The sequence below is a fragment of the Filicampus tigris genome, chromosome 10 (assembly GCF_054856515.1).
Source record: "Filicampus tigris isolate MCC_2025a chromosome 10, RoL_Ftig_1.0, whole genome shotgun sequence".
NCBI classification, from domain to species: domain Eukaryota; kingdom Metazoa; phylum Chordata; class Actinopteri; order Syngnathiformes; family Syngnathidae; genus Filicampus; species Filicampus tigris.
In genome coordinates this window covers 1,833,156-1,848,810 of record NC_141226.1, presented here as the reverse complement: position 1 = coordinate 1,848,810, position 15,655 = coordinate 1,833,156, and the positions used below count along the sequence as shown (strand labels likewise).

Here is a 15,655-nt window from a genome sequence, read left to right as displayed (position 1 = left end):
TCCAACCGTTTATTCGCGCTGCAGGAAGCAAGGGAAGTAGTGTAGTAGCCACTAGCTTCGCTTTCAGAGCGAGAAAAAGTTGACTTGACATTCTGACGTTCGATAGTCAGTTAGAGTTAGGGACCGTCCACAAAATCTATGCGCGAAAATTGACAAAACTTCTCCAAAATAACCTATATAAAATACAAGTTGAGGTGTAGTATTTAGAGGCATCACTTTGACACCTACCGACTACCTAATCAGAATGAGAAAAAGTGTTTCACTTGATTTTTGGTGTATATTTGTGTCAGTTTAGCACTATACTCATTCTTGAATTGGCTCCAACCTCTCCCAAATGAGAATGAACATTTGAGGTGTAGAAGTTAAATGCCTCCCTATGCTCATCTACTACAGAAATCAGAACTGCAAAATGTTAATTAACTGATTTTTGGTGAATATTTTTGTCAATTTATGACACAATTAAACATAGCATTTGTGGACTGTCCCTAACTCGTGAAAATCGAACGTCAAGCCAACTTTTTCTCGCTGAGCTGCACCCCAATTGTCATAAAATGGTAGAAATGTTCGCATGCGAGAGATTTAGCGCGACCATTTCTCTTATTAAATATCCTTAGGGTCCGAGGGGAACCATTGTGTTGGTAGCTGTAAGCGCGGACTCCACTAAATAGACGAGACCAAAACAGCTCCGAATTTGAAGGGCTTGCAAATCGTTTATTTTACAACGTCAAAACAGTAACTCCCCTGGGCCACAAGAGGGCGCTCAGGGTTAGTGCATGGCATTCAATGAGTCTCTTAACATCCCCTTTTCTGAGTACATTATGACCTATAATGTAAATTTGAAATGTTTCAATGTAGACTTTAGAATGGAAATCTTGGACAAGAGGTGGTGTGAAGGAAGAACCATTCAGAGGAGAACCTTTGGAATTGGTCTGTTAAGAACATGTAGCGCAGGGGGGAAGCGGGTGTGCGGGGATGGTTCCGATCAAACAGATCCACACCAACTAGCTCCCAGGGACGTGTTGGGAATTCCGTGGGCAGCAGTGTTACTCTGTGTTGTAGTCTCTCTTTCGCACATGTGATACATTCAGACACTATGTGTTGGTAGCTGTAACTGCGGGCTCCACTAAATAGACGAGACCGAGACGGCTCCGAATTGAAGGGCTTGCAATCGTTGATTTTACAACGTCAAAACAGTAACTCCTCTTGGCCACAAGAGGGCGATCAGGGTTAGCACATGCAATGAGTCTCGACCATAACATCCCCTTTTTGAGTACATTATGAACTACAATGTAAATTCGAAATGTTTCAATGTAGACTGTAGAATGGAAATCTTGGACTAGAGGTGGTGTGAAGGAAGAACCATTCAGAGCAGAACCTTTGGAATAGCTCTGTTAAGAACATGTGGTGCTGGGGGAAAGCGGGTGTGCGGGGATGGTTCCGATCAAACTGATCCACACCGACTAGCTCTCAGGGACGTGTTGGGAATTCCGTGGGCAGCAGTGTTTCTCTGTGTTGTAGTCTCTCTTTAGCACATGTGACACATTCAGACACTATGTGTTGGTAGCTGTAAGTGCGGGCTCCACTAAATAGACGAGACCGAGACGGCTCCGAATGGAAGGGCTTGCAATCGTTTATTTACAGCGTCAAAAAAGTAACTATTCTGGGCCACAAAAGGGCGCTCAGGGTTAGTCTCGACCATAACAACTATCTCGCCCAGACTTCAAATTTGTGCCAAACCAAATCTACTTCTGTTAGCGCTGCCGTTGAAGACAGGCTAAAGTACTGCTTCCGGATAAAGGACCTCTGGTCACTTTGTAATCGAGATTTTAAAATATCCCTGCAATTTCGCATTTTGGATTAACATATTTTGGATTCTTCGCGTTTATCTGGGAATACAAAAAATAACAACAAGAAAACGATACATAATCCAATTTAATAACTATATTTTTATGTAAATGGTTCGTATTTTATTTTTCAAACTAGCTCCAATTATTGAAAAACGAAAAACACCCCGTTTTTTGTTTTCAGATTTGCGTGCCTAAATCGGAAATAGAATCAACCTAAGGTACACGGACCTACACGGACCAATAATAATAATAATAATAATAATAATAATAATAATAATAATAATAATAATAATAATAAATGACAAGTTAATCTAAATTAACCATTGAAAATCAGATATTAGTTCTGAATTGTGGTTCAGCAGATTTATCTTTTAAAAAAAAATTAACTCATGCAACAGGCCTGGACAAAAACGTGCAGGTTTAAAGACTATGGTGACACACTAGTAAAATTGCATTTTCTTTTAGGCTGGTAATAAGTTACAAAGACATTGTGGAAAAAAATGCTATTGCAGGCTAAAGATAAGACTATTTAAAGACACTTGTCATTAAGGATACCAGACACTGAGGTCTCCAGCAAAGGTGTGCGGCATTTGCAAACCCAGATGTCAAAGTTGTTCACGTGAAATTTAACCCACAAATTAGTATTTTGTGTGCCCATTATATCTATTTCATGGTCACACATTAGCATTTTGTGTCCATGGTATATTAATATTGAGGCCACAAATTAAAAAAAAAAATCTCATGTAATGTTTGGATCTCTGTTTATGTTGAATCTTTTGCCTGCGCCTGTTTTTCTTTTGTTTTAAATGAAACACACAAATCCTAATGCGAGGAAGTGGTTTTCTTATCATTTTCTTTATTATTATTCTTTATTATTATTCTTTAACATTGAGACCAACACTTTTTTACACATGTAGTTAGAGTTTGTGAAAGTTTTTGGTAATAATGATTCCCAAACATTTGACTTGAGTCTTAACCGCAGTATTACATATGGAGGGTGCCGGCTGGTCATGAAGGGCAAAAATCTCACATTTATCAATATGTAGCTTTAGGCCTGTTGCTTTGGAGAATTGATTAATGGAAAATAATACTTTGACACATTGCATTTCATTTTTTTTTAAAATAGTGTTGTATTGTCTGCAAATTGGCGGCACGGTGGTCGACTGGTTAGCTAGTCCGCCTCACAGTTCAGAGGTCGTGGGTTCGATCCCGGCTCCGGCCTCCCTGTGTGGAGTTTGCATGTTCTCCCCGTGCCTGCGTGGGTTTTCTCCGGGTACTCCGTTTTCCTCCCACATTCCAAAAACATGCGTGGTAAGTTGATTGGACTCTTTAAATTGCCCCTAGGTATGATTGTGAGTGCGGATGTTTGTCTCTGTGTGCCCTGCGATTGGCTGGCAACCAATTCAGGGTGTCCCCCGCCTACTGCCCCAAGACAGCTGGGATAGGCTCCAGCACGCCCGCGACCCTTGTGAGGATAAGCGGTATGGATAATGAATGAATGAATGAATGTCTGCAAATTGACTTGTTAAAACATTTCCCTCCAAAATTCCTTCAGTACCATCATTTTTTATCATAATAGCTAGAAGCTTTGCCACTAGGATAAATTATAAGGGCAGCTCGCCCTTATTGATACAACCCTGTCTAATATTCCTAGAAACTTGAAATCTTGGGCAGGTACCATGTTCTAAAGCCACAGAACTATTAATATCCTTGAGTCACATACCAATCAGGTTAATACATTTCTGACCAAAACCAAAATATTTCAGAGTACTTAAGATGAAGGGGTGTTCAACTGAGACAAAAGCCTTTTAAAATTCAAGGAAGAGAATGAACCCCTCCTCTGACATGACTGTAATCAACCAGATCTGAAACCAGTCATACTGTATGTAGTTGTGGATAGAACGCCCAACCAAAAAAGAAGATTGTTTTCGTCAATAAGCTGCGAAAAGCCTTTCTTAATCCTCTCTGCTATGCATCCAGAAAGCATCTTACAATCGGTGTTGAGAAGTGTGATAGGTCGTAAATTGTTTAATAATCTTTTATCTTTAGTGTACTTGGGATTAGTGATATCAGACCTTGTTTCATACGCGGCATCAGTTCTCGTTTCGCTATGCATTCTTACATTGCCTTAAACAGCAGACATCTGACATCTTTCCAGAAGAAATGGTAAAAGTTGGCTGTGAGTCCATCTGAGCCAGGGGCTTTGTTTAGAGGCAATCTCAAACTGACCGCATCTAGTTCTTCTAATTTTAAATCTGAATCACACATTTTGTTCAATGTAACATTGATGTTAGGTTGGAGATTTGCAATTTGGTCAAAGGAGTTGGTTGAATCACCAGAAGAGTATGCAAATGAATAGAGTTTACTATAAAATGTTAAAAGTTCCTTCTCAATACTTTTGTTATCTTTGTATTCTCTTCCATTAACTAACAAGCTTGTTATCGCCTTATATTCCTGTCTTCTATTTTCCAACCTGGTAAAGTAAGTTGAATTTTTTCCTCCCTCCTCCATCCATTTTGCTCTTGACTTTACAAGAGCACCCTGGGCTTTCTTCAGAAAGATGTCATCAAGTTTACAATAATTTTTCCTGATCTTCACTAGTCAGATCAGGTTTGCCACAGTATTGACTGATCTCCCAAAACAAATTTCTTTCTCCTTTACTTTTTTCTCAATTTAATTTTTTGCAAGTTTTAATAGAGAATTCTCCAACTTTGTATTTAAAATATTCCCACTTATTACAGTAAGTAACCATACTGATATCATTTTCAATTTCAATTATTATTTTATTCTCGAACAAAATACTTTATTTTTTAGTAGGTTAGAATTAATTTTCCAGTAACTTGTTTTTCTTTTCCCTGTAAATCGAGTTCAAAGTTATTTCCATTATACTGTGATCAGTTAAAGGATCCTTGGAAATGAAAGCTTCCAAGATAAATTTTTCAAGCTTACCTGCAGGAAGCTAGTAATCAATTCTCGATCTAACAGTGAATTTGTGGAAGTTAGGCTAGAAATGGCATTACAGTACAGTTCACAATATCGTCTTCAGGCGCTAGCTTGTCGCCATCTCCTGGTCAGTTAGAGAAATGCTGTTGGTAACAACTTCCGGGAATCTGAAACAAATATATGAGCCGTATTTCGATTTGTGACGCGTGCTATATTCTATTTTCGTTTAAGAATAAAAAAAAAAGAAAATCAAACTGTTTTGAGACTTTTCCTTACTCATTCCAGGCAACGAACTAGAAAATCAAGTTGTATTTCATTTTTGGTGTTTCGATTAAATGAAAATCAAATAACGAGTCGTTTTTCTATTTTTGATATCTGTATCCAAACGTCATATCCAACGATCAAAAGAGACAGGGACCTTTTCACTACACAATATTTACCGTGATGATTTAAGAAACACAATTAAAAAAAAAAAGAAGCTAAAACTAATAAAAACGAAATGATGCTGTATTCGAAAAAAAACCCAACCTAATAAAATCTTCAAAGCTCTGAGCTTTGAACTAAATTTGAAAATCAAAATGAAATAAAAACTAACTACAATGAAAATTTCCAAAATATTATAATGCTGATTCTGACTTAAATGTGAACGTTGCTGATTATCTCGTACCTTGGCCGAACGATCATCTTGTATGGGTGATAAACAGCAAAGTTTGGCTCCTCTCTGTAGATGTGCTGCAGGATATTTAACCCTGGCACGCCTTCCCACTGAGGTAGTCGGAACTTGCCACTGGGCTCCACATGCGTCTTTGGGAATATGTGGTTTTCAATGCGGAACTCGCTGGTCTGGAGGATGCACAAGATCAAGTATGAGTTAGTTCAATGACGCCAAACTGATACGTGTATACAATCGAACGTACATCGGGATGCTCCCGTTGGAGATGGCTCATCAGAGACGGCAGATCATCGTGCTGGTACGGCATGATGATCTCGTCCAAGTCGTTGAGCAGGACATAGCGTGACCGCTGCATGGACCTGTAGATGCACTCGTTCAGAGTGGTCAGCTGACCGAAATAGTGCAGGTCGCCGCCGCTCTCGGAGAAGAGCCAGCCTGTGGAGGGTGTCAGATGCCAGTTGATGGGCCAAGGCACGATCTCCAGGAAGCCTTCCTGACTGTAGCTACGTAACAGGCGGCCAAGCTCCGGGCCGCTGCTGGTGTTGTAGATCACCACCTTGTTCACGCCGAGCAACCTGTGGGAATAGATGGCTCTGGTTATAGAGGTGCAACAATCTGATCAAGATTTTGAGGACTTAGGTAGAAACCAATACTTGGAGTGGCGGGGTCCGAGTCACGACCAAGATTGAATGGTTTAGACCAGGGGTCTCAAACTCAAGTCCTCAAGGGCCGCTTTCCTGCATGTTTTAGAAGTTTGCCACCTGCAACACACCTGATTCAAATGATCAGCTAATCAGCAATTTCTGCAGTCGCCTGATAACGATCCCGATCATTTGAATCCGTTGTGTTGCAGAAGGAAACCTCTAAAACATGAAGGAAAGCGTCCCTCGAGGTCCGTAGTTTGAGGCCCTAGCCAAGTCGAGACCAAGAATGAGGGCTTAAGACTGGGTCTAAACCAAGACTTCGAGGGCGCGTATTTTGTTAGCCGTTGCACAGGTAGAATTGGGCGTAGTGGGGTGTTTGTGTGGAACCTAGCCGAGTCCCGGCCAATAGTAGCAGCATCTCCCAGCTGCATTAAAAGCAGGGCAATCGGAGCACACACCATGCTTGACATTGCAGAAACAGAAATAGACTCTCTGGGGTCCGTGCATGACATTGGCAAGTAAACTGAAAGTCTGCCCTTGGGATAATGTAGTTCGTTGTGCATGTGACGTGGACAATTGGAGACCGCTTTGCACCCACGGCTGTGCGTCTGTGTGTGCCCCCACGGACGCATCTCCGCCAATAGTCATGCCATGCGGTCAGGGGGGTGCTATTAAGTTGATATTGATTATAACGCATTCAATTAATTTATTTGTACAATGATTAAGAGGGATTGTCCCATATTTATTGTCATATTTATGAATGAAATAGATGACATCCACCATGCACACACGTCTGCACAGCACTGAATCTGTCTGCCTGGATCTTGATCAAACACAGCAAAATCATGTTACACCACCTGCATTATAGTTTAGATATGCTTTAAGGTAGTCTCAAATGCAGTCTACTTTTTGTTACCAAATTACGACATGCTGGCCAAGCGGAATGCAGCTTCGATGGTTGCTGAGGCAAAAACTCGGGTGTAGGAGGAGTTTGGTGAGGCCATGGAAAATGACTTCCAGACGGCTTTGAGGAAATTCTGGTCCACCATCCGGTGTCTAAGGAGAGGAAAGCAGTGCACCATCAACACTGTATATAGTGGGGATGGGGTGCTGCTGACCTCGACTTCAGACGTTATGGGTCGGTGGGGAGAATACTTCGAAGAGGAAGCAGAGCCTGGAGACTCCAAGGTGGGCTCTCCAATCTCTGGGGTTGAAGTAACCAAGGTAGTTAAAAAGCTCCTCGGTGGCAAAGCCCCGGGGGTGGATGAAATCCGCCCGGAGTTCCTAAAGGCTCTCGATGTTGTGGGGCTGTCATGGTTGACACGCCTCTACAACATCGCGTGGACATTGGGGACAGTGCCTCTGGATTGGCAGACCGGGGTGGTGGGCCCTCTTTTTAAGTAGGGGGACCGGAGGGTGTGTTCCAATTACAGAGGAATTACACTCCTCAGCCTCCCTGGTAAGGTCTATTCAGGGGTGCTGCAAAGGAGGGTCCGTCGGGAGGTAGATTCTCAGATTTAGGAGGAGCAATGTGGTTTTCGTCCAGGCCGTGGAACAGTGAACCAGCTCTACACCCTCAGCCGGGTCTTCAAGGGTGCATGGGAGTTCGCCCAACCAGTCTACATGTGTTTTGTGGACCTGGAGAAGGCGTTCGACCGTGTCCCTCGGGGTTTGGTGGCCTCAGTATTGCATCTCTGCTTTTTGCGGATGATGTGGTACTAGTGGATTCTTCAAGCCGCGATCTCCAACTCTCACTGGAGAGGTTCGCAGCCGAGACCATGGTCCTCAGTCGGAAAAGGGTGGCGTGCCCTCTCTGGGTCAGGGATGAGAGTCTGCCCAAAGTGGAGAAGTTCAAGTATCTTGTGGTCTTGTACACGAGTGAGAGTCGGATGGAACGGGAGATCAACAGGCGGATCGGTGCAGCCTTTGCTGTGAAGCCGACTCTGTATCGGTCGGTCATGATGAAGGAGAAGCTGAGACAAAAGGCGAAGCTCTTGATTTACTGGTCGATCTACGTTCCTACTCTCACCTATCATCATGAGCTGTGGGTCATGACCAAAAGAACAAAGATCTCGGATACAAGCGGCCAAAATGGGTTTTCTGGGTGTGTGGGCTCTCCCTTAGAGATAGAGAAGTTCGGACATCCGGTAGGGACTCAGAGTCGAGCCGCTGCTCCTCCACGTTGAGAGGAGCCAGCTGAGGCGGCGCGGGTATCTGGTTAGGAAGCCTCCTGGACGCCTCCCTGGTGAGATGTTCCGGGCATGTCCCACCGGCAGGAGACCCCGAGGACAAACGACCCAGGACACGCTGGAGAGACTATGTCTCCTGGCTTGCCTTGGAACGCCTTGGGATCCCTTCGGAAGAGCTGGAAGACGTTACTGGGGAGAGAGAAGTCTGGGCTTCCGTGCTGAAGTTGCTGCCTCAACGACCCGACCTTGGATAAGCGGTAGACAATGGATGGTTGGATGGATTGCGACATGCGTGGGTGAACATGGCAGGTGCAACACCTGAATGCCCAGCGAGGTATAGCGCATCTACCAAATTCACAAATACGCTAAATTTGATTTTCCCCCGCATGAAACTGGAGATGCGCCCATTTTTGCGCAGAGCGTGGTTTACGTTCTGTTACCAAATTATCAAGTGCATTGGAGGAATGCGCAGAGTGCCAAGTTCAGACCAGCTCTTTGAGTGGGCATGCAATAATGCGAAACCAAAACTATAGGTGGTTGGAACCAGGGCAAGACCAAGAGCCCTATTTTCATGCGCAGCGCAAGTCTAGCACAAAGCGCAAACTAACTGTGCTTATGGGTGGAGTTTTCTTTTGGTATTTTGCTTGACTAGCGCGGATAGAAGAGGGCATTTGCACTGTTGTGCGCCGCCGTGAGAGCAAATGTAGTCCACTGCCGGCCAATCAAAGTGGCTGCCAGCCAATCTAAGTGGCTACCATCTCATTCCCTATTAATTAAACACAAAGAGAAATGCATGGTCTCCATGCAGGACGGACTCGCTGGTGTTCACGCAGGAAGGAGATCGGTGCGTGCAAAGTGCCAAGTAGCCATTTGTTAGATTTCCTACTTGTCTTTTTGCTACTTTTCTTTCTTTTTTTTTTTTTACTTTATTACAATTAATACTTTCTTTACTTTGTTTATATATATATATATATATATATATATATATATATATATATAAAGAAAATAAAGAAAGTATGAATTGTATACATATATATATATATATATATATATAATTATACAATTATATTTATTTTTTTAATTTATCAAGCTGCAACTGTGACGCTCGCCTGCTCCCTATTTTTCAAAAAAGCACCAAGGCTGACTTATTATCTCTAGTAGGGGGCTCGTTCTCACACTTACACGTTCTATGTTCCCTTCTCCAAGCTCCGCCAGCTCCGTTTTGCAGTAATTACATAAAACGCTATAATGATCCTTTTTGTAGTTTCAAGCAATCCCAAATCAGGGTGCACGCTCCCCATTCACCACCTCACCAATGACAAGCTGAAATGGGGAGTGGCGAGGTAAATATTTCCCATGCACGCCACATTAGCGAGCGTCCAATTTGTCAAAATTGCACTGGGGGAGCCTGGCTACCGAGCATAAATGTCTGTATGCAAGTAGTATACAAAGAAAAAAAAGAATGTCCGTATACAAATTGCATACAATAATCGCACAAACCCCATGTAGCCAGTGATGCACATGATTGGTTACAGTAGTAGACCCATTGTTATATCTCCCATTGATGGCATCCAAAGCGTTAGCGAGTTCGCACTTCTGTTCGATGAAAACGCAAATATTGTGTTGGTTCCTGCACCAAAAACAAACTGTATTGATACAGAGTCATGTAAAACATTTTCGAATTACGACGGACAAACTATTTAATTTGGACACAAACACTCAATGAAATCTTAGGGGTTTGGTAACTTCTCTGGCTTTGAAACGATGAGGAAAAGACAAAGTTTTTCTTTCAAGATTGGAAAAAGAAGGATAATCAAACGCTTTCACAAGCGGGATGCCAGCAATTGTCTCAGAAGGCTCTACCAAAGTACTTAAGGCCACAGGTATGTGTTTTCGAACATATTTCATTTAACTATACTGTATGTCGCTTGGACTAATTTCCTCCACAAAAACTCATCCCTGATTTATGAAACGTAATCCCATATTGCACATTGATTGTCTCTTCTTGGTGGTGTGTTAGTCTGTGTGGCATACTGCAGTTGATGTTGTATGCAGTAATCATGACATTACTTCATTGTAATTACTGGGAGACAGTCTCTCCAGCGTGCCTTGGGTCGCTCTCGGGGCCTCCTGCCTGTGGGACATGCCCGGAACACCTCACCAGGGAGGCATCCAGGAGGCATCCTAATCAGATGTTCGAGCCACCTCATCTGGCTCGACTCTGAGTCCCTCCTGGATGACCTAACTTTCAACCTATCTCTACGGGAGAGCCCAGACACCCTGCAGAGGAAACCCATTTCGGTTGCTTGTATATATAGCCTTGGAAAGAATCTTGTTCTTTCGGTCATGACCCACAGCTCGTGACCATAGGCGAGGGTAGGAATGTAGATCGGCCAGTAAATTGAGAGTTTCGCCTTTTGTCTCAGCGCCTTCTTCACCACAACAGACGCTGCACCAATTCGTCTATCGATCTCACGCTCCATCCCACCCTCACACGTGAACAAGACCCCAAGATACTACTTCGGGCAGGATCTCATGTCGATATAACTAATTCAACTACTATAAACTCGCCAACTCGGACAATCCTGTATAAAGTTTAAAAGTACAAATCCTAGTAAAAACAAACATACCAAAGTCAATGCCCTTATAATTATTCTCCCATTGTCTATGCAAGTGTTTTTCACTTGCTCTCCTAATTACCTCAGGTAATTAGTACCCAGTAACCCAAGCACAGATGTGCCACAAGTCCATTCTACAGGTTGTGAAAGAAACAGTAAATGTTGCTTAGAAACTGCTTGTGTACCAGATAACCCATGTGCATTTGCTCTCAATGGATGTCACATGCGATGTAAAAGAAGTAAACAAGAACCAGCTTGTTGTCTACACAGGAGAGAATGTGACAATAAGAATTGTATCCACATGTTATCCATTATATTGCATTGCTTGGACATACAATATTAAGTACTCCGATTGTTTTAATGACATGTTCATATAAACTAAATATCATGATATTATACGTGTTTTAATTAAGCGTTTTAGACAATAATAATGATGTAACCATCTGAATGTAATAACAGTGCGTGCTCAAGTATTGTGTTTGTCACAAACAAGTTGATTGTTATTCACCTGGGAAATGATGTACTTGTACTGTTATTCACGTAGATAATGAGGTGTTTGTTAAAGTCTAAATTTAAGTGAGCCAAAGAGACCTGTTTATAAAATGCCCCAGGGAAGATGATGGAAAAACACTGGCCGATTACCTCATCGGACCCACTGAGAAAACAACTTTGACGCATGCGCAGTTAACTGAAAAGACAACGCCCAAACTATGTTTTTTCCCATTAAGAGAGCTCTAGCACATGCGCAGTTAATGTAAAAGCCTCCAGAAAAACCGAAGCTATAAAAGACAGAGCCACAAAGGCTCCAGGCCCTTTTTCCTTTTCCTGCTGCGGTTACAAGGAGATACTTTGACGAGGAAATAATTTAGCATTTTTCTTGGGACATTTTTCAATCCCCAAGCGAAAGGATTTTTCCTCCTCCTTTTTGGATATGACCAAATTACTGCTACAATAAGGTAACTGAAAAGAATTAGCTTTTTACCGCGTTTTTTCGACTGACAACACGCCGTCCAATTTGAAACGTAAACAGCCGAGAAGGTACGTTCCAATGCGGCCACACTTGGTTGTGGAGTCAGCCTCAGTGGAACATTTTGTTCGCTGAACATTGACGCTTGTTCAATGAGGGCTTAACTCATTCTCTGGCGGCTGCAAGCTGTGTCTTGGCGACTGCTTGGAAGGCTACCCCGCGAGGCAACCCCGCGACATGAAGATCGACGCAGGCTAGAAGCAGAGTAACGAGCCAATGTTGTGCTAACGCCTTTTGTTTTTACGACCTGAAGCTAGTTGTTGCTATTAGCCGTCCTATTATCCTACCTTTAGCCGGGAAGGGAAGAGGGGGGGCGTAAAGCTCCAATCTGCCTGCTGCTGCTGCAAGCCGCCGTCTCCCTCCTGACGGTTGACACGAGTTTAGCGTCGCTAAATGTCAGAAATATAACCAGTCGGGGTTCGTGTGCACATTCATGCTCTTGTTCGCTTCAGCTTGTGAAAGTGTAGGAGCAATCGCCACGGTATTTTTGATTTTGTGGAGGTGATCATGATGAGATCACGTTTTATGTCAATAAATCCAAACTATTGTGCAGAACACTTTTATACTTTCACAGGTTGAAGTGGACAAGTGTAGTAATGTGCATTTGCATTTTGGTGGCGATCGCTCGCCATTTTAGACAACAGAACCCGCAAAGCGAGCAATATTACCACGCTATCCTTCCTCCCGTGACATAGACCGCTGAGACCGAAAACACAACATAAGCCACGCCCCAGAAAGGGGTTCGGTAATTTGTCATAAATCTAATCACAAAAAAAGCCCTTAAATCATCTTTTGTCTTTTTTGGGGGGGGGGGGCAACTTTAACACTGATGTCATTTTTACATGCAAACCTATAATATAAGTGCCAATGTTAAGCTCACCCAAGTGTCACTTTAAATGATGTTATACCTGATTTTAACATTAATTTGTAATTTTACTTTTCGTCTTACATTATTAATAAAATTGTTATTATTACCTTTATGATTGATTTGAATTCATAATATGTAATAAAACTCATAATCATCTAATTCTCTTGCTTATTGACTATATTCTACTTTTAAGGAATTAATGGTTAATAGAGGATTATTATTTGATATTCAAATTTATTACAAATAATTTCTTTAACCTTATTTTAACAATATTATTGTCATTCTACAGATTTAATTCATTTGTACCACTCACCTTCCATTAAATGAACTGCTAAGACCTTTTTGATAAAAGTTCTCATTACCATCTTATGAAATTAATTAAATAGTTTACTCCGGCTAAATTTAAAGCAAATCAGTACGGTTTTAACAAAAACTGTTAAACTTCCTAGGTCAATAACAAATGCAAACGATTCAAAATGAGTGGAATCTGCCGTAAAAGTATAGTAGTCATATTAGTAATTTTTAATTCTGTTACTCGTTAAGAATAATTAAATGACTAAGAATTGGATTGGCTAAAAATCTAAAGGCAATTAGTAACCTCTGCGAATTCCTCTCGACACTAGAAAACTCTCCCGTCCCCTTGCGTATTTGCGTTAGAACGAGCAAGGGTTAAGGGGAGGTATAACCCATTAAACGATGTAGTCGGTCAGGATTTTCCCGGTAATCCTGCGGGTAAGCGGAATCTGACAAAGGGTAGCCTTGGCAGAGTCCAACCCTCACTGCAAACGACCAACCAATTTAGCTATTTTTCCAACCCAGAAGCAAGATGCCTGGTTCACTAAAACCTCTTCCCATATGGCTGCCGCACCACTTTCATGACATCGTCCTAAAGCTGGTTGCTGTACGCACCACCCACGAAACAGTAATGAACAGTTGTTATCACTAGGCAGACTAGCGCTTCTTTTCCATTTGTCCCAAAGAACCACACACCACTCCAAACTCACCGTCATTCATTTTTGCCACCCCTCTGAGTCAATGGCTTGACCTCTTCACTGTGTGGCAGTTGCTGCCCAAAGACGCCACCCCCAAGGCGGGAGCCATAACCGTCGGGCCGGGGAAGCGGCGATGCTCCGCACTGCCGGCTGGAGACCTCTCGTTCAAATGAATGGGACCCTGTGTGTGAAAGGAGCCACTTCTCCCAAAGTCTGGTGCAAAAAACGAAAGTGTTTCACTGTTGGCTTCTGTGTGGGTTCAGCCCGAAGGGGCGCTACAGAGGTCGCTCCTCGCTTTGTGACGTAGAAAAGTGAGGACCCAGTCATTTTCTTGGATTGGTCAGAGCTGTTGCGTGGAGAGGAGGAATGAGTAGGAATGCTCAGGGATGGTTGAATGGAGGAAAACAGCACTTTGGAGGTGTTTTTGGTGAGGAATTAACATTTTAACATGGCTAATACTGTATCTCCAAAAAGTTGATTTAGCATGATCTGTCCCCGTAAACGTAAACGTTGAAGTGAATCTAATTGACAGAATTGTAGTGTAATTTTATCAGATAATTGTTTTACTGAATTTTGTCATAGTTGTATTGAGTCTTATCATAATTTGAGTAAATTCCATTATACCGTAATTGCATTGAATCACATTGTATCATAATGGAGTGAACTGCATCGTAATTGTCATTCATTGTTCTTTCAGTTAATCGCATCGTGTTGTAATTGTATTGAATGCTTTCATATCATAAGGATGTAAACCCTAAATGCCAAGGCCCCAAGAAACCCTAAGTGAAAAATTCTGACCTGTACATCTCCAGGGTCTGGGCCGCCTGGAGGGCATTGTTGAGCTTTCCGAATAGGACTGAGATGCATACTGTCAAGTTGAATGGTAGCTTTCCCTCCTCCTGTCCTGCCTCCTTCTGGTTCCTTACAGGCAGCCACATTAAGTTTTCTGTGGTGGCATGCTGTCGGGATGGTACTAGGGCTACATGTGACCCTTGGCAGCCAGGCGGTGTCTGACATAGGACATCGGTGGTGACATAGGGGTAGCCAAAGTTGTCGGAATGCGGTAGAACCATTGCTGGGCTCTGATCGGACAAGGAACCCTGGCAACAGAAGATGCAATGCAACTCCTGCATCGAGTACCTCTGGAAGATTCCAATAATGCGTACGTCCTTGCCGGATACCCTACGGTCCGCGTAGGCCGACACCAGTAGATGCTTGGTGCCGTGCAGATGGGTGATTGTCTCCTCGCTTATCTGCCCAGGGCAGGTGGTGGGATGCCCCGTGAACCTGGCGATTCCCATCCTCCTCGACCAGAAGACAAAGATGACGACAGAAGTGGCCAAGGCGAAGAGGCACAATTTCCTCTTGAAGGCTTTGACATTTTTCATCCAATTGGACAATAGACACATCCTAAGGGGAGGCACATATTGTATAGGAAACCTTTAGACTTGTTCAGCCCATGGGCCAGTCATCACACAAGAGACGTTTGGTCAAGATCTGACTTTATAAAGTTGACTTTCTTTGCACTTAAAAAGCCCACCATGTTCCTGTCTCTTTTGCTTTTTGATACCGTAGTAGCATTTTGCTATGAACAAAGCAAACTGTTTTTTGTTTGAGGGGGCGGCAGTTGGGGGGGGGGGGGCAGTTGCTTGACTGCTTTCACCACCTTCGACGAATACATCTATCAACCAAGATAGTCATGCCCCCTGTCTTTGACGAATATATTCATCAAACCGTTTTTTTTTAAACAGGATGGGTGGACCAACGTGTGGGCCATTTTGTTTGAAATCTTCAAAGTTGGACGCAACTTTTTTTCCACATTTAGATGGTAGGATCATGGTGGATGAGTAATTA

General features: G+C 42.7%; 1 protein-coding gene across 1 annotated transcript in view; it reads right to left on the bottom strand.

Moving 5' to 3' along the window:
- LOC147140369 (uncharacterized) overlaps positions 1–15,210 on the bottom strand; it is a 33,073-nt gene extending 17,863 nt beyond the window's left edge. The window contains exons 1-3 of the mRNA XM_086043742.1: positions 14,600–15,210; positions 5,708–6,038; positions 5,458–5,633 (exon numbers count right to left, since the gene is read on the bottom strand). Coding sequence (XP_085899868.1) covers positions 5,458–5,633; positions 5,708–6,038; positions 14,600–15,210 — 1,118 coding nt within the window. The remainder of the gene's footprint in view (positions 1–5,457; positions 5,634–5,707; positions 6,039–14,599) is intronic.
- Positions 15,211–15,655: the final 445 nt, after the last annotated feature.